The sequence below is a fragment of the Sorex fumeus genome, unplaced genomic scaffold (genome assembly GCF_029834395.1).
Source record: "Sorex fumeus unplaced genomic scaffold, SorFum_2.1 ptg000037l, whole genome shotgun sequence".
In the NCBI taxonomy this organism is placed as follows: domain Eukaryota; kingdom Metazoa; phylum Chordata; class Mammalia; order Eulipotyphla; family Soricidae; genus Sorex; species Sorex fumeus.
The window spans coordinates 75074657-75094286 of NW_026606094.1; the positions used below are offsets into that span (position 1 = coordinate 75074657).

At 40.0% G+C, this 19630-nt stretch overlaps 1 protein-coding gene across 1 annotated transcript in view; it reads left to right on the forward strand.

The window, feature by feature from the left end:
• The window catches only part of BBS9 (Bardet-Biedl syndrome 9), a 567629-nt gene that overhangs the window by 277156 nt on the left and 270843 nt on the right, over nt 1-19630 (forward strand). Inside the window, exon 16 of the mRNA XM_056118050.1 lies at nt 2520-2615. Within this exon, the coding sequence (XP_055974025.1) occupies nt 2520-2615 (96 nt within the window). The remainder of the gene's footprint in view (nt 1-2519; nt 2616-19630) is intronic.

Genomic DNA, 19630 nt, shown 5'->3' on the forward strand with positions numbered 1-19630 from the left:
CTTAATCACTTTGGAAATGGGACTCAGTGAAAAATTTCCCCAACATGTATGTGATATAGTATGTTGTCTCTTGGATTTCATAGGTTTCTGATCCTATTGATTATGTGGAATCATAATTATTTGAAATAAGTTCTTGAACATTTTTACTGTTTTATTTAAGTACTTATTTTTACTTTTAGTATCTATATGACTTATATATGTTGATATCAGATAAAGTTGCTATTGCTAATATTTTTAAAAATAAAAATAAAATAAGTGTGTTTCATAAAGAAGAAATTAAAGTACTTTTTATCCATATCCTTTCCAATTTATTTCAGTTACTTTTTGTGAATTATATAGGCATGTTTAAAATAACTTGCTGGAGCGATAGCACAGTGGTAGGACGTTTGCCTTACAAGCGGCCAACATGGCCAACCCGAGTTCGATTCCTCTGCCCCTCTCAGAGAGCCTGGCAAGCTACTGAGAGTATCTTGCCTGCATGGCAGAGCCTGGCAAGCTCCCCGTGACATATTCGATATGCCAAACACAGTAACAACAAGTCTCATGATGGAGATGTTACTGGGCCCACTCGAGCCAATCGATGAACAACGGGAGGACTGTGACTGTGACTGAAAATAACTTAGCTTTTTAACATAAAAATGTGAAATTTAGAAATGGATAACCTAAAAAAAGAAAGTGAAAGTTACTGGTGATTTTGTCATCTAGCAATTATATTTTCAAACATAAATGTTTTTTTCCTGAACAATCCGTTAAAATATTTTGCTTTGCATTTACTTTTGGACACATCATCTAATGTATTAACCTTAAAATAATGACTATACTTATAATTAGTTGTATAATTTTCTGTGACAAACCCATACTATAAAATTACTTAACCAATATTATGTTTTTGACATTGATGTTATTTTCAGTTATTAATATTGTAAATATATTATAACAATATTTCAAGTTTGTTACCATTTATTTGATGATGATCTATAAACTAATGTCTAGTACTTAGAGCAGCTTTGATATACGATGCTATTTATTGCTGTCATTGGAAGTTTTTTTTTTTGTACATACAGGGTTTTGGACTTCTTTTTCTCTTTGAAGAACTTACTTGAAGATAAAATGCCTGCATTTAAGAGGACAATTATTTGAGATCTTTATCCAAATGCCAAATTTCCTTCTAGTATAATGATATCAGTTACATGTCCAGCACTAGTATTCATACTCAGGGTAGCAAAGAGATTTGTTAAATCTAAAAATGTTCACATGGTTAGAAAAAAAATTTTATGACATATCTTAAGAAAATTTGCAGTTATCGATTTTATGTCAAGACACACATTTTATAATCTCTATTAGCTACTCTATTTCTAATCATGTTTATACTTTTAAATAACATTTATTATACAATTTAATTTTATTAAATGATTACAGTTTCAAGTTTTCATTATGTTTAGAGGAATCTCTTTTAAGATTACATTTTAAGATTCGATAGCACAGCGGGTAGGGCGTTCGCCTTACAAGCGGCCAACATGGCTGACCCGAGTTCGATTCCTCCGCCCCTCTCGGAGAGCCTGGCAAGCTACCGAGAGTATTCGATATGCCAGACACAGTAACAACAAAGTCTCCAATGGAGACGTTACTGGGCCCGCTCGAGCAAATCGACGATCAACGGGAGGGCCTTTACTTTTACTTACTTACTTTATGTTTTCTTCTGATACTTTCTTAGGGACATAATCTCCCGGCATTATTAGGAGGTTTTGGAGTTTCAATGTGAGGGTCCCAGGGGATAGAGCTGCTCAGCTCTGCCCAGCTAGGGATTTCCTGAGCCCCCCAGGCGAGGATCTCGGCCTCCAGGGCTTCACTCATGCTGTTCAGAGAACCATGTCCTACAGGATCAAACTGGGATCAGCCATATGCAATGCACATACCTTGGGCTCTGCCCTGTGTCTCCAGACCTTCTTCCTGTGCATTTTAATGCATTATCTAATTCTCAGACACAGATTCAGTATGTCTTTTTTTCCCCTCTACTGTTTTTTTTATAAAGAAATAACTTTCTTGGAGCATAACTGAAGTATTATAAATTGAACATTAAAAAAAAATTGGTGGGGCTGTAGCAATAGCACAGCCTTGCATGCATTTGCCTTGTATGCGGCTGACCCGGGTTTGATTCCCAGCATCCCATATGGTCCCTTGAGCACCGCCAGTGGTAATTCCTGAGTGCAGAGCTAGGAGTAACCCCTGTGCATTGCCGGTGTGACCCAAAAGCCAAAAAAAATTGGTTTTGGGGACACTAAAACCAGGGTTTTTGTAGCAGTGCTCAGGGCTTACTTTTGGCTCTGCACTCAGGAATCTCTCATGAATTTGTGGCTAAACTTGAGGTACCATATGGGTACTAGGGAGTGAGTCTGGTTGGCTGCTTGTAAGGCAAGTGTCTTATCCACTGCGCTTAACCCCAACCCCTGAAAAATCAAGTGTTTTTTTTTTTTATCCTATTCTCATATTGGTGATTTCTTCTTTTCTTTTTTTGATAGGCTTTGCAAATCAATCAGAAGATGATCAGGTGAATGTAATGGGTTTTCGTTTCTTAGGAGGTTCCCGAGTTACTCTTCTTGCTTCTAAAACCTCTCGTAAGTAAAACCAGGATATTTTTAATTTTTTTGAAGACACCACATCACAGGTCATTATCAACTCAAAGGTGCTGAAAACTGAAACTTGTAATATTTGAGTATTTAGGCCATAAAAATTATGAAAATGACATTCTGTTTTATTAAAGATATGCAATTATAGCTTTGGAAATGAGGAGTTTTGGAGAGGAATTTAAAGAATTGACAAGTGTCTTTGAGTTTAAATTATGGTGACATTGGTTTTAGAAAATACTAGAGACTGGGATTAATTTTTGTGTGTGTGTTTACATTCCATGGATACTGGGAAGAAAAAGGTTTGTGAGTAAATGACATTTGCTGAGACTAGCTCCAGTAGAATGAGAAGTACTAATTAGAGAGTGAAATTTAAATTTCAGATATAAATATATTTTATTGACTTGGTTATTTTGTATGAGACTCATAGTTGAAAGCTAGAAAAATAATTTCTTTATTGTGGGACACTAAAGTTAAGCTCATTGACTTAGGCATGCCTTGCGGAAAGGAAGTTAGGAAAGGAAATGTTTATAAATAAATGGAATAATGTGGTTCTTATTTCACTTTTCTGTGGAATATTGAGAGACAAAACAAAGGAATTAACAGCATTGAACAGTGACAAACCCTTGACGTGGATTACAAAACTGACTAACAAATAGAAGGGGCGGGGGTCGGGTCTGGGGGAAGAAGATTGGATCAGAAGTCACTCTTTTTTTTTAAATTTTTTATTTATTGAATCACTGTGAGAACAGTCACAAAGCCTTTCAGTTTAAGTCTCAGTTGGTCATACAATGATCAAACACCTATCCCTTCACCAGTGCACATTTTCCACCACCTAGAACCCCAGTATACCTCCCTCCCACCTCTCCCCCGGCCTGTGTGGCAGATTTCCACTTTAGTCTCTCTCTACGTTGATCACATTCAATATTATGACAAAAGACCCACCATTATTATTTGGAATTTCCCCCAACAATCCGACCTGCCAAAAAGACATGATTAGATAATTTGTTTTCTATTGCTGATTATGAAGAGCATATGATGTCACATAGCCATGATACGATTTTGGATTTCAGATATTCTAGTAATAAGTCTGGAGGGATTCCTGCCAAAAGCTGCTGGGTTCTGAGATTGGATTGTTTGCCTCTGGGACCATGGTCATTCAGGAACCGGAGGAGACATTCGTGGGTGGCAACTTGGGGCCTTGTCAGGGTGGGGAGAAGGGCTGGTTCCACCCCCATCCCATGAGGTCCCACATGCCTTGTCATTGCAGTCTCAACTTGGCTGTCCATTAGGCTCTGAAAGATGGTGGCCACCATGCCACCGCCACTAGGGGCAAAAGGCGAAGGGACAAACACCCTTCCCCTCCCGGGGTTGTACGGTGCCATAGTTTAATGCACAGTCCAGATGCATTTCTGTTGGGCATTATATTTTGCTCGAATTTTCCCACCACCATTCAAGCCTGCCTTCCAGGGACAGACGCTAGATTATTTACTTTCCATTGTTCACTTTGCATATCAGGAAAGGTGTGGGACCTGGAGAATTCTCCTGGTGGTGTGCTGCTTGTTGGCCAGGTTTCTTCACTGCTGTGTGTGGCAAGATGGTGCTGGGGGCTGGTTGAGGGCATGACTTCCAGGATCAGGGACTGTCTGGGAACCGGGATGGAACTGCCTGGTCCAGCGCCCCCATGCGGTTTGGAAGATTAGTGCTGGTGCCCACATACAGAAGCCATGCTTGTAGAAGCTCATGGTCACTAGGATTCCATCTGGAGAAGGAGTGGAGACTGCACCTGCCCCATCTGGGACCTCCCGGCGATATCGGTTTGGTATGGGGCCCAGAGAATTCTCCAGGTGTTGTGGTGCCCGCCAGCCAGGTTTGTTCCCAGAAGTGACTCTCAAGGACAGTTATAGGACACTTTGGTGGCGATGTGATGCAATAACTTTCTAGTCAGTACCATAAACTTCAACACAATTAAAACCACATTGCCTAACCTATAACAAAAAATATTTTTAAGATAAAGAGAGAATGTGTTACTAACACTAAGAATACTGGAAAAGAAATAATGTGTATATATAATCCATATTGTATGTAAATTTTATGAAAGTCTAATTGAATATATTTCCATTTTAAAAAATTCTAGCTTATTTTATGTATGTTACTTTCAACTTTTTGCACATAAAGTTTTATTTGGTCATTTCCTTTTCTTTATAATCATGAAACATAGTCAAATAAAGACATAATCCTTTTTGAAAAATAACGGTGCAATAAGGAGGATCATGTACTTCCCTATCCTAGAATTATAATGGCGTTTCTATTGCTAGTATAACAGCAGCTTCTGGAATAAATGGACGGCTGAGTGATAAAGTACATTTGGATCCAGCTAAACGTTCTAGAATAAGGCACAGAAATATAAAAGGCAATTCTGGGAAGAATAAGAGGGTTTTATGTTTTATGGTCCCTGTGATTCAGTATGATTGTAGTCTTTGCATTGGTACCATTTTGTTCTGATTAGCTTTAATCTTCCGTTGGATGATGAAATGATTTTGGTACTTTTTTCTTAGTAAAACTATTCTTTTTAAAAACTAAAAAATTCTTGCCAACAGTTCTTGAGGAAATTATACACATCTGTTTGCTGTATAATGATTTGGCAATTGAGATCATTAGAAAAGATAAAAGTTATTCTTTGTGGAAATGGGGATATTTAATTCCTGATGAATTCTATTTATTTATTTAATTTTAGATAAAGTACCTCTTAGACTATTACTCTTGTTCATGATTACATTACCATATCTAAATTTTTACCAAACATATTAAACTGACTTATTCATGTTCATCTGAGAATGGCAGTGCCTTTACAGTTCAGTGTGGGCAGGTAAACTAATGGACTAGGACGGGTCACTGTAAATAAGTCACTGTCACTGTCACTGTCCTCCCGTTGTTCATCAATTTGCTTGAGCGGGTCCAGTAATGTCTCCATTGTGACACTTGTTACTGTGTTTGGCATATCGAATATGGCATGGGTAGCTTGCCAGGCTTTGCCATGCGGGCGAGATACTCTCGGTAGCTTGCTGGGTTCTCTGAGAGGGGCAGAGGTATCGAACGTGGGTCGGCCGACCCGGCTACATGCAAGGCAAATGCCCTGCCTGTCATGCTATCACTCCAGCCCGTAAATAGGTAATTGAATAATATAAACTGAAAGTGGAAACAATCTGAGTGTCCAGGATTATACCTAGATAAACTGGTGTAAGTACACAGTGAAATCCTACTCAGAGCCAGGTTGATAGTATAATAGGCAGGGCATTGCCTTTCATTTGAGCAACGTGGGTCCGAACCCTGGCATCCCATATGTTCCCCCAAGTATAGCTAGGAGTGATCCTGAGCATAGGGCTAACAGTAAGCCCTGAGCACAGCTAGGTGTGTGTCTCCAAAAGATAAAAATACTACTTGGCTATAAGAAAAGATGCAGTTTTCTGGTATGTGGATGGAACTGGAGAGTATCTTGCTGCTGAAATCCACCATGAGAGTGATAGATACAGAATGATCTCTCTTATGTGTGGGATGTAAAGAAACATATGTAAAGGAACAATAGATGGTCAAAGGCAGCTAAAAGTGAGAACTGGAATACAGAACAGTGTATACTCAGGAGTGGGGTAGGAGTGGGGGTGTTGAGAGTTGGGTACAGAGGGGGGTCCTGAGACAGTAATGGAGGGAAGCAGACACTATAGTTGAGGGTGGTGTTGGAACAGTGTATTGCTGAAACCTGCCATTAACAGTATTGTAAATCATGGTGCTTCAAAAAAAAAAAAGAGAAAAAAATTGATACATAGTGAAAAAGTAATGGGTTCAATGGATCTCCAGTATGATAAAGTTGACGTGAAATAGAAAAACTAAAGATGATGATGACAGATTGGGTCAAAAATTGATGTCAAGAGCTTAGAGGGACTATAGCTGTGATAACAGAAAGCTTGCTGAAGGAAGTGTGAGAATGGAACTAGTGACTAATTAGTGACTAATGGAGATGTAGATTTCAGGGAAATGCGATGTCATTGTGGGTAGTCAGAGAACCTGCTTGATGCTATTGTGGCAATTAAGAGTAGCACTGTAGCACAGTCCTCCTGTTTTTTATCGATTTGCTCGAGCGGGTTACCAGTAATGTCTCACAACAAATTGTGAGACTTGTTACTGTTTGTGGCATATCAAATATGTCATGGGGAGCTTGCCAGGCTTTGCCATGCAGGCGAGATACTCCTGGTAGCTTGCCAGGCTCTCCAAAAGAGGCGGAGGAATCGAACCCGGGTCTGCTGTCTCAAGGCAAATGCCCTACCTGCTTTGCTAAGAGTAGCACATTTAAACATTATTCTGAAAATTTAGAGCACCAAGGCTCAGGAGTATATCTTTAAAGATTGAAAAAGGATAAACAAGCAATTTAAGGAACATGATCATAGAGGGTGTTTAAGTTTTCGTGAAAGTCATAGCATACTTGACAACAATGGAACATTGTCGCTCTCCAAAATGTGGGGGAAAGATTTTTTTTTTCTTTTTTGGGTCGCATCTGGTGATGCTCAGGGGTTACTCCTGGCTCTGCACTCAGGAATTCCTCTTGGCGTTGCTCAGGGGACCATATGGGATGCTGGGAATCAAACCTGGGTTGGCCGCGTGCAAGGCAAATGCCATACTTGCTGTACTATCAATCCAGCCCCAGCGGAAAGATTTTTAACTAGAAGTCTAGTCTGTCAAAGAGGTTACTGGCAGTAAATGCTGTGCTATTAAGAGAGGCTCAGTGTCACAAGAATGGCTAAGCAGTTGTTTATAGCAAGTTTATGAAATTCCAGGTATACCTTGGAAATAGAAAATGTAAGCAGTACAGTGAATGTTTCACTATCCTGGAAAGATTTTTTTTAACCATGTTAAGAAAGGAGAGTGATTGCATTAAATAAAGTCAAATTGAAAAATTCCTTTGCTATCTCTACGTAAAATTAAAAGAAAAATTTTTTTGTCCAGGGAACAGAGAGATGATAGTACAGAGGATAGGGCACTTGCCTTGCATTCAGCCATCCTGGGTTCAATCCCCAATGACACATATGGTCCCCTGAGTGATCCCTAAGTGCAGAGTTGGTTGTAAGCCCTGAGCAGGCTGCGTGTGGCCCCAAACTTAAAGCCTTAACAAAACAAAATTGTTAGCTTCACTAAAAACAATTCCTTTGATTATTTTGATTATTTTGCATTCAGTATAATAAAAGAATTCTAATTGTAGATGTGAAAATGGTTGAGTCATCTGTGTAGACCATGGCCTTGGGCTTTTCTCTGTCCCTCTGCTTCAGCAACATATTAGTGCAAAGACTATTACAGGCTAATGGAAAAGAAACAGGAAGGCAATTGAGAATTGAAGACTTGCGGTGCTACTAGAAGTGCACTGTAGATGCTATTGGATCCCAAAGGAATGAAGCTAAGATAAAGTATTTTGTTAGTGAAGGATCATGAGGAATGAATAGGTTATTAGGTGAAGGGCATTGCAGAGAAGGGTCTCTTGATAAAGCACAGTGTTTTTCAACATCAGAAAATACCCTGGCTTTTATAGCGCTTTTGTGATGATTTTCCTTTTCCTTGTGAAAAGAAATATTTAGGGATAAGTGTTATAATCATCTCTAAATTCATCTGATGCCCACCTCATCAATATTATATTACTTTGATGATCTTAGACTTTCTTAGCAATATTATCAAGGGGCATGAAAGTTTTTTATAAATCCATTATGAAAAAAAAGCCTTTGAACAGTAAATTTAGAGAAACCACCCTTAGTTTCTACTAAGATTGCAGAGATTGTATATTTAGAATATTGTACTAATATCAACTGAAATTGTTTATGTTATCTTTCCCAATTTTGTGGCTTAAAAAGCATTCATCTGCTTTTCCATTTCAGATTAAAAAACTTCCAAATAGCATAAATTATTTTGATGCTTTATTTACAATATGATACAAACATTATTTATATTGATGAACTTCAGATGTTTTCTGAAGACTGATGTGATGCATTTCTGTGCCCTACTTAAATGTATTTTTTTCTGCATTTGTAGTAGGGTGAAATGGCAATTGACTGAGTTCCAATCATTCAAATTTATTTCATTTGGAATCTGAAATGGTAATTTCCATTGAACTATTATAAGATGCAAAGGAAGAGAGATAAAAAATAAATCGAATGTTCATTTTGGCAGCTATTTTAATTACCAATATTGTAAGGGTATATTTTAAAACACAACTTTTTTCTTTCATGTTATATTATAAATAGAAATTTTCATTTCTCCTTTCCATGAAATGTATACTCTGGAAAGCTTCCATGGCAATGCTAGCCATATTGGATTACTAATACTGAGAAAATGTCTAATAATCAAAATAATGCCTTATAAATCTTCAGTTCATTGATTGTTGTTGATTTTGGTACTTTGAAAAAAAAAGAAACTTAAAAATACTGTGTTTATTTTCTAAATCTCAAGTCTAATGGTGAATTTTTTATTACAAAATAATTTAGTTTTTCTTATTCCTGTATGATTAGATGAAAGTTAGAAAATAATTGAAATGATACTAGCTCAGAAATAGCGAGGCTATTTAAATTTTTGTGATGATTATTAAATTTTTCTACATTAGTGCATTGGTAACTGCTGAGTACTATCTTAGGCTATTCTGAGTGCAATACCAAAATATTATAAACAAGCCCATTCCTTTTTTTTTAATTGAATCACTGTGAGATATAGTTACAAAGCTTTCACATTTGAGTTTCAGTCATACAATGATCAAACACCCATCCCTCCACCAGTGCACATTTTCCACCACCAAAATCTCCAGTATTTCCCTCTCTTCTCCCCTGTCCCTCTCATCTCTATGGCAGACAATTTCCCCCAAACTCTCTCTTTTCGTTTGGGCATTATGGTTTGCAATTCAGTTACTGAAAGGCTATTCCAGCTGCCTTCTCCCCCAGCTCATGAGACAGGCTACCAAATATGGTGCAATGTTTCTGGCCTTGTTTCTACTGTCCTTGGGTGTCAGTCTCATATTACATTGTTTTATATTCCACAAATGTATGCAGTCATTCTATGTCTGTTTCTCTCTTTCTGACTCGTTTCACTTAGCATGATACTCTCCATGACCATCCATTTATAAGCAAATTTCATGACTTCATCTTTCCTGGGACCTTGAGAGCTTGTTTGGAGGTTCTAGCAGGGGAGCGCAGCTACTCGTATACCCTCTACCAAAGACCAGTCTGTCTCTATTTGGGGAAGGCTGTCCTCTTCGACCGAGCATGCAGCTTCAGGAGGGACGCACATGGAGCGGTGAGGGAGGAAGGGGATACCCGCCTAGCCAGCCAGATCAGCCGAATCAACCCTGGCGATCAATGGGGTGACAGATCGCGCAGCGGTAGGGCGTTTGCCTTACAAGCGGCCAACATGGCTGACCCGAGTTCGATTCCGCTAATCCTCTTGGAGAGCCTGGCAAGCTACCGAGAGTATCTCGCTCGCATGGCAGAGCCTGGCAAGCTACCCGTGACGTATTCGATATGCCAAACACAGTAACAACAAGTCTCATGATGGAGACATTACTGGGCCCGCTCGAGCAAATTGATGAACAACGGGAGGACCGTGACCGTGTCTGATCTTTCCTGGGCTGGAGCGATAGCACAGCCGGTAGGGCATTTGCCCTGCACTGCAGCCAACATGGCCGACCCGAGTTCAATTCCTCTGCCCGTCTCTGAGAGCCCAGCAAGCTACCAAGAGTATCTCGCCCACATGGCAAAGCCTGGCAAGCTACCTATGATGTTTTCGATATGTCAAACACAGTAACAAGTCTCACAATGTTACTGGGCCCACTTGAGCAAATCGATGAACAACGGAAGTTCAGTGACATTGACATCTTTCCTAACAGCTGCATAGATGTACCAAACATGTACCTAACAGCTGCATAGTATTCCATTGCATAGATGTACCAAAGTTTCTTTAACTAGTCGTCTGTTCTTGGGCACCTGGGTTGTTTCCAGATTTTGGCTATTGTGAACAGTGTTGCAGTGAACATACAAGTGCAGATGTCATTTCTACTGTGCTGTTTTTGCACCTTTGGGATATATTTTTAGAAGTACTATTGTGGGGTTATATGGAAGCTCAGGTTCTAGTTTTTGAAGGAATGCCCATATTGTTTTCTAAAAAGTCTGGACCATTCAGCATTCCCAACAACAGTGAAGAAGCATCCCTTTCTTTCCATATCCACGCCAGCACTGGTTATTCTTGTTTGTTTTGATGTGTGCCAGTCTTATGGTGTGAGATGATATCTCATTGTTGTTTTGATTTGCATCTCCGTGATGATTAGTGATGTAGAGCATTTTTTCATGTGCCTTTTGTTCATTTGTATTTTTTTTTCTTTTTGGGTCACACCCAGCAATGCCCAGGGGTTCCTCCTGGCTCTGCACTCAGGAATTACTCCTGGTGGTGCGGTGCTTGGGAGACCCTATGGGATGCCAGGGATTGAACCCATGTCGGCTGTGTGCAAGACAAATGCCTTACCCACTGTACTATCACTCCGGCTCCTGTATTTCTTTTTTGAGGGGGGTTCTATTCATTTCTTTCCCCATTTTTTTGATGGGGCTGGAGTATTTTTTTCTTGTACAATTCTACTAGTGTCTCGTATCTCCTGGATGTCAACTCCTTATCAGATGCATTTTGGGTAAATATTCTTTCCCATTCCATGGACTCTCTCTCTGTATTTTGGTCACTGTTTTCCTTTGTGGTGCAGGAGCGTCTTAGTTTAATGTAGTTTCATTTGTTTTTATTTGTTTCCACTTACTTGATCAGTGGTGTTTCATCCTTAAATATGCTTTTAGCTTCAGTGCTATGGAGGGTTCTGCCAACTCGGCCTTTTCCATGAGAGAAATGTGTTTCTCACTGTCTGGTGGCTAGACAGTCAGTCACAGCCTTGGCCGTCTCAGTGACCGGTGAGAGCTTATTTTCTATTTCCCAGGCCTCTTTGTTCTGTGCTTGCTTGTGGTTGAAAGTCAGTGGGGAAAGGCATTCCCTAGGGACTCTGCAAGGGACACTAATCCTGGTCATGAGTACACCACCCAGATTACTTATTGTCCCCAAATAACATCACACTCTATTAGGATATTATATATGGATTTGGTGGCTAGAGCAATAGCACAGCGGTAGGGCATTTGCCTTGCACACAGCCAACATGGCCGACCCGAGTTCGATTCCTCCACCCCTCTCAGAGAGCCCGGTAAGCTACCGAAAGTATCTCGCCCGCACGGCAGAGCCTGGCAAGCTCCCTGTGACGTATTCGATATGCCAAACACAGTAACAACAAAGTCTCCAATGGAGACGTTACTGGGCCCGCTCGAGCAAATTGAAGATCAACGGGAGGTCCTTTACTTACTTTTTTACTTATATGGATTTGGTGGAACATATACAAGAAGTTCTACTGCGAGTACTTACTGGGCGTACATAATTTTGTTTATATTTGGGTGTTTGAGTTTTAAATCTGTTTTTTTCACTCCACATTTTTAGTATCAAGTAATTTTAAACATTTTCAACTTAAATTTTTTTAAAAAGAACCGTGATTTAAAAAGTTATTGATAATTGCGTTTTAGGCATATAATATTTCAACACCAATCCCACCACCTGTGTCAGTTTTCCTCCACCGTTCTTCCCATATTTTCCCCATGTCCCAGTTCCCACTTAATCCTCTGCCTGTCAACTTGACAGGCACATTACAGTGTCTTAGTGGTTGAATTCAACCTTTTTTTAACACCTATTTTTTGTTGATAAAAATGTTTTAATACAAAGGTAATTTGTGCTTGTATTGGTTTTTTCCCTTCCATTGTAGTTTTATGGTCTTTATAGCAGTTACGTGCAGTATATTTTGTTTTTCCCTTCGTGTCGATGAAGGAATGGAAGACTAGATAATTTACTTTTTCAGAGATTAAAGTCACAGGTTAAAAACTTTCATTCATTGCATAGTTTACTCACAGGAGACTACCTAAGAAATAAGAATTGCCTTCCTAACACAATGCATTTACTTGCTACATATGCCACTACCTGGACCATATTTATAATGTCCTAATTATAAGGATGGTTTTGTCTCTTCCAAATTCATTTCTACTTGGCTGCTCAAATACAGACTAACCTGTCACAAATCATATCATGCCATTTTCTAGTTTATAATTCTTTGTGCATAACTATAGTAATATTTAAAACTCTTTCCTTAGCCCGATTGGCTTCCCTTTATGTTCTAGCCCTAGTCTAACATTCACGTCACTTAGAGCACTCTGGTCTTTGCCCTGACTTTCTTGCCTTTCCTTGTACAGGTCTGACTTGAACAAGTATCCCTTTTCCGTGTACTGTTTTTCCCATCAGGGGTAAGCTTTATATATAAAATAATTAGAAATGAGAATTTAGACTCAAATTGGTAGTTTAAATATTAGTGGCGTAAACTAAATCTGATAGACTTTGGAAAGACTCTATGCCTATTAAAGAAATAATAAAATGGGAGAGGTATTCAGCCTCAGCATTGTCCTGTCTGAGGTGGAGAGAGAGACTCTGGATTCCCTCATAATTATGACTGTTTCATAAAACTAATTGCATTTCATTTCTCTGACTTATCTTTCCTTTGAGTCTGTGGACATGAGTTTTCTGCTACTTTAGAGAGCAAGTATTTTTTTTCAGTACAGGAAATCAGTATGGACCTCAGAGTTTGTACGCTGCTGTTCCGATCATTTGAATATTGATTAAAGGGAAAGGATCTTTCTCTCCCCATCGCACCTCTCTCTCTCTCTCTCTCTCTCTCTCTCTCTCTCTCTCTCTCTCTCTCTCTCTCTCTCTCCACTGTTTTTGTTTGTTTGTTTGTTTGTTTTGCCTCTCAAGTAATGCACAGAGGACCTGGCAGCCACTCCTAGGAAATTCATCCAGTCCCACTGGTGGGACCTGTGATGCTGATGGTGCTCCGGGAACTTTAGGGCTCTCCCAGGTGATATTTGGGGGGCAAAGACAGGCATTTCTACCCCTGGCCTCTCCCCGAAGCACCCCCAGTAAATTCTATCTCTATTCCTAAACGATGAACAGGGGCTTTGTTTTCAGTTGGGAAATTTGCTACATAGCTGAAGAGCAGACCAGGCACCTCACATCTTTGGAGAAGAGTTTGGGGCATCCTACCTCTTGGAAAATTCTCCTGGCTTCCTCAGTAAACAGCACCCATATCCAGCAGAATCTGGGAGTGAGGACTAAGCCCAGTACTTCTTGGAAGGCATTTGCTAGGTGCTAATTGGATATGTCTTTCCACACCTGCATTCCCTTAGGCCCTTTCTGGAGATTCTATTGGCATTCTGTCAAAGTTCCTGCTCATGTTTGTCTCACCAGTAAATTCTAACCAGGTTTCACACTGACTTTTGCTGGGCAGACTTGCTAGGCCACATTTAAATATGCCCTGTCGCCTTTTGCCCACAAAGTGCAGGTATTAGTATGCTGCCTGACTCTAGTGCTGTGTACAGTACTCCCTTGGCACCAGCCCCTTGACTTTTGTGGTGCACCTGGGGCATGTTCCTGTCTTTGCATTCTGTCCCTTGACTTGGCATGTCCCCATAGATTGCCCTGGCTTTCTCCTTCACCTCACGGTCCCTGGAAGTGTATCATTGATGGACCAGATGATGAAATTCTTTTAAGTATATTGTGGTAATTCCAGCTGCATGCACATTTTTGAAGATATCTAACCTGTGACTTGTTTGTATGAGATAATTGTGGTTGAGTGAAATAATTTCCTCACTACAGTTTATTTTAGTTTCTAAGAAAATATATCTTTACATATATTTAGGTTATACCTTATTGTTTTCTACCTGCTTTGAATGCTTATTCAAGCATTTTCTAGAACCAAAATGACTTGAAGTTCCTTTGAAAAGCTGTACTGTAATAGTTACATAAAATGTATAGCTCTATCTAAAATGACAACAGATTCTCTTTTATTTTTTATTTTTTTTATTAGTGAAACACCATGAAGTACAGTTATAGACCTATAAATTTTTGTGCTTGGGTTTCAGTTATACAATGATTAAGTACCCATCCCTCCACCAGTGCCCATCCTCCACCACCACGGGTCCCAGTATCCCTCCCCCCCCCCCCTCCCCCGTCCCACCCTGCCTCTGTGGCAGGGCATTCCCCCTTGTTCTCTCTCTCTTCTTTTGGGTACTGTGTTTTGCCAGAGAGGCATTGAGTGGCAATCATGTTTGGTCTATAAACTACTTTTAGCATGTCTCTCCCACCCTGGGACGGTCTTCACAACACCCTTTATTTGGTGCTCTCTTCTCTATCTGAGCTTCCTTTTCACCTAGCACATGTGGCTGGCCTTCAAGTCATGGAGCAAAATTCCTGGTACTAATCTCAGCCATTCCTGGGTGTTAGTCTCCCGTTTTGTTGCTTTATGTTCCTCAGATGAATGCAATCTTTCTGTGTCTATCCCGCTCTTTCTGACTCATTTCGCTTAACATGATACTTTCCATGTAGTACCACTTGTATGTAAATTTCATAACTTCATCTTTTCTAACAGCTACATAGTACTCCATTGTGTAAATGTACCAAAGTTTCTTTAACCAGTCATTTGATCTCGGGCACTCAGGTTTTTTCCAGATTCTGGCTATTGTAAAGAGTGCTGCAATGAACAAACAATTGCAGATGTCACTTCGACTATACCTTTTTGCCTCTCTGGGATATATTCCCAGTAGTGCTATAGCTGGGTCAAATGGGAGATAGAGAGACTTTCCTCAATATAGTTAAAGCCATCTACCACAAACCTACAGCAAACATCATCCTCAATGGGCAAAAACTGAGAGCCTTCCCCCTAAGGTCAGGGATGAGACAAGGATGCCCACTCTCTCCATTACTGTTCAATGTAGTACTGGAAGTACTTGCAATAGCGATTAGGCAAAAAAAAAAAGATATTAAGGGCATCCAGATAGGGAAAGAAGAAATTAAGCTCTCACTATTCACAGATAATATGATACTATATTTAGAGAACCCTAAAACCTCTACCAAGAAACTCCTAGAAACAATAGGCTTGTATAGTAAAGTGGCAAGCTATAAAATCAATACCCAAAAATCCATGGCTTTCCTAGATGCAAATATTGAAATAGATTCTCTTTTAATCAGGGCACATTTTATTAAAGGCACTTGAAAAATAATCTGCCATTTAGTTTATTCAGTCTCTTTTGTCTTTCTTTTCTGATCATTTTTATTTATTTATTTATTTTTTTATTGAGTCACAGTGATAAACACATTTACAAAGTTTTTCATGATCGAAATTCAGTCATATTATGTTCTAACACCCATTCCTTCACCACCAATGATCCTTGTTTCCCTCCTGATATCTGCCCCTATGCCTCCCTATGCCTGACACTATGGCAGGTATTTTTCTTTTATTCTCTCTCTCTTCTCTCTCTCTCTCTCTCTCTCTCTCTCTCTCTCTCTTCTTTTTGAGATTTATGGTTTGCAATATAGATAATGAAAAGTTATCAGGTATATCCCTTTACCAACTTTCAACACTCAGTGTCTGTCTAAAATGATCATTTCCGACTATTATTGTCATTCTCTATCCTAACTGGCCTTTTGCCCCTCCCTCTCACTACTGTGGCAAGCTTTCAACCACTGACCTGTCCTTCTGACCTCTGTTTAACCTTGCCTTGGATTTTAGTCATTCTATACCTGTCCCGCTCCTTCTGACTCATTTTACTCAGCATGATACTCTCCAGTTCCATCCATTTATAAGCAAATTTTATGACTTCATTGTTCCTAACAGCTGCATAGTATTTCAGTGTGTAGATGTACCTTAGTTTCTTTAACCAGTCATCTGTTCTCAGGCACTTGGGTTCTTTCCAGTGTCTGGTTATTGTGTGGCAATGAACATGGGAATGCAGATGGCATTTCTGTTATGTATTTTTGGGCTCCCAGGGTATATTCCCAGGAGCGGTATTGCTGGATCAAATGGGAGCTCAATTTCTAGTTTATTTGTGGAATATTCATATTGTTTTCTAAAAAGCCTGGGCCAGTCAACATTTCTACTAACAGTGAAGGAGAGTTCCTTTCTCCCCACATCCGCACCAGCACTGGCTGTTCTTATTCTGTTGGTTGTGTGCCAGTCTCTGTAGTGTGAGATGATATCTCCTTGTTGTTTTGATTTTCATCTCCATGATGATTAGTGATGTATTTTTTCATGTGAGTTTTGACCATTTTTATTTTTTCTTTAAGGAAGTTTCTGTTCATTTCCTCTCCCCATTTTTTGTTGTAGTTGAATGTTTATTTCTTGTAAAGTTCTACCAGTTTCCTATATAGCTTTGATATTAACCCTTTATCAGATGGGTATTGGGTAAATAATTTTTCCTATTATGTGGACTCTTTGTAACTTAGACACTATTTATTTTGAGGTACATAAGCTTCTTAGTTTCATGTAGTCCCATTTGCTTATCTTTGCTTCCACTTACTTGGTTAGTGGTATCTCATCTTTGAAGATGCCTTTAACTTCAATGTTGTGGAGGGTTATTTATTTATTTATTTATTTATATTACCCATTCCTCCACCAGTGCCCATTTCCTACCACCACGGATCCCAGTATCCCTCTCACCCTCCCATCCCTCTCATCCCACCCTGTCTCTGTGGCAGGGTATTCCCCTTTGTTCTCTCTCTCCTTTTGGGTGTTGAGGTTTGCAAAAGAGTTAAGCCTGATTTTCAGGGAGAAATGTTGGATGATTTACTATCCATTAATCACTTGTATATAAAGAGATGTCGCATGGCTGCTTATGCGGCCGCACAGTTCAGAAAAAAATGTCCTGGTACCCGTATGCCAGAGCTATGCTTGTAGGAGCTCATGGTCACTAGGGTTCCATCTGGAGAAAGCGGGATGCAGGACCTACCCCATGTGGGACCTCCCGGTGATATCAGCTCTGTTTGGGACCTGCAGTATTCTCTGGGAGCTGTGGCGCCCTCCAGCCACTTTTCTTCTTTGTTGCTGTGTGCTGTTGTTGTAGAGGGTTTTGCCTACATTTTCTTCCAGGTAACTTGTGGGCTCAGGTCTGATGTTTAATTCATTTTGACCTGACTTTTGTGCATTGCATTAGAAAGAGGTCTGAGTTCACTTTTTTACATATAGCTGCCCAGTTTCCCCAGCACCACTTGTTAAAGAGGCTTTCCTTGCTCCATTTAATACTTTTTGCTTCCTGAATCCAAGATTAGATGATCATATATTTGAAGGTCTGTTTAAAGATATTCAGTTCTATTCCCTTGTTTTGGTGGTCTGTTTTGTTAGTACATTAAAACATGCTGTTTTAATGACTACTGCTTCATAGTACAGTTAATGTTAATGTTGGGGGAGTAATGCCTCCCATCTTCTTTTTCCCTAGAGTTGCTTTGGCTATTCATGGAGGTTTATTGTTCCATATACTTTTCAGGAGTGCATAGGGACTGCATTGAATCTCTATAATGGTCTGGGGACTACTGCCATTTATTATTCAGTTTCTTAGCTGCTATTATTCAGTTTCATAAGAAATTCATGATAAAGTCCTCCCTTTTACTTTACAAATATCCTAGAGGAAATAATGATAACAATGATGGCATCATCTGAATGCTCCGTATGCCCCAGGCAGGTGCCACTTCCTCTGCCTTCTAGAAAGGTTCAGATATCTGGATACAGTGAGGGTCATTAGGAAAGTGTGTCTTCACTTTCAGAACGGGGTTATGGCAGAAGATCTTGTCCAGCCATAGGCATTTTGAAAGGATCTCTTCTCTAATGCTTTAACATGTAACTCCATTGAGATTGGCATGAAGGGCCTTAGCCCTGAAGGAGCAGCTCAGGATGGAGAACTCTGTTGATGTGGGCTCTTACACTCAACCATCAAGCCCGTGGCTCTGTGAGTACTGCATACATGGAGAGGGCAGAAGTGCCAAGCTGTCTTCCCAGGCTTGCTCTCCACATCTGGCTGTGATTTGGATAGCCGTCATTACCTCTCACTGTTCTTTTATCTCTGTATGGTACAACTTTCTGACCTCTTTCTGCTACATGCAGCAGTAGGATATCAGTTCCTGTCCTGGGAGGCTACAGTCTGCAGAATGAGATTTAGTTGTCCCGACTCAGCTTTAGTCCTGAAAGGCATAGGGTATTGGCTGGGCAGGAGCAAACCTGACACCAGGATGAACAGACATACAGAAAGATGGACCTTGCAGTCAGCCTGGAGCCAGAGCCCACATGTCTAAACATCTGTCCAAGAGGAACCAAGACCAGAACCTAGAAGCAGTGCTGGGTTGGCACCAAATATTTTTCCCAGAACAGAGAGAGAAGCAGACAGGTCTCGACCTGGGAAGGTGATTCATGTTTCTTCCCACTGGGTTTTATAGCTCCCAAGAAGGCTTTCAAGAAAGCCCCAAAGATCAAGAAGTTCAACCTTTACTATTTCCCATGGAGCATGGTTGCTGTCTACATTTTAAAGCAACTGACTCTGCCAAGATAATATTGTTTTCATTTGCTCTTTGAGGCATCTTTGCTATTTAGTTCTGCTGTGTGCTCGACCTCCACTTATTCGGGAATGGTGATCTTTCCCCTGCGGAGGGAATCTGGGCTTCTGTTAACCTTCATGTTGGCCCCCAAGTCTCATCACTTTTCCATCACACTGTCTTCCCTGATCTACTGAGCTTTAATAACTCATATTTGAAGTTCCAGTCCCTGTCTATTACTGACTAGGTGATTTTGTAGATTATTTAAATCCTTCTGCCAGTGGATTTATTCTTCTGTGAAATGGGGAGAACAGTATTTCCCTGGCAGAGACTGGGTTCCTGACACATGTGAACATTACACATGTGAACATGTGTAAATGTTCACAACCAACTTAGATAGGGCAGGAATCAGAGTTCTCTGCTGCTTGTGGACAATCTTCCCTTGTGCAGATCCTGCAAAGCTTAACATCCACAACGTTTTGTTAATCCTTTAAGCAAACATCAGTGTG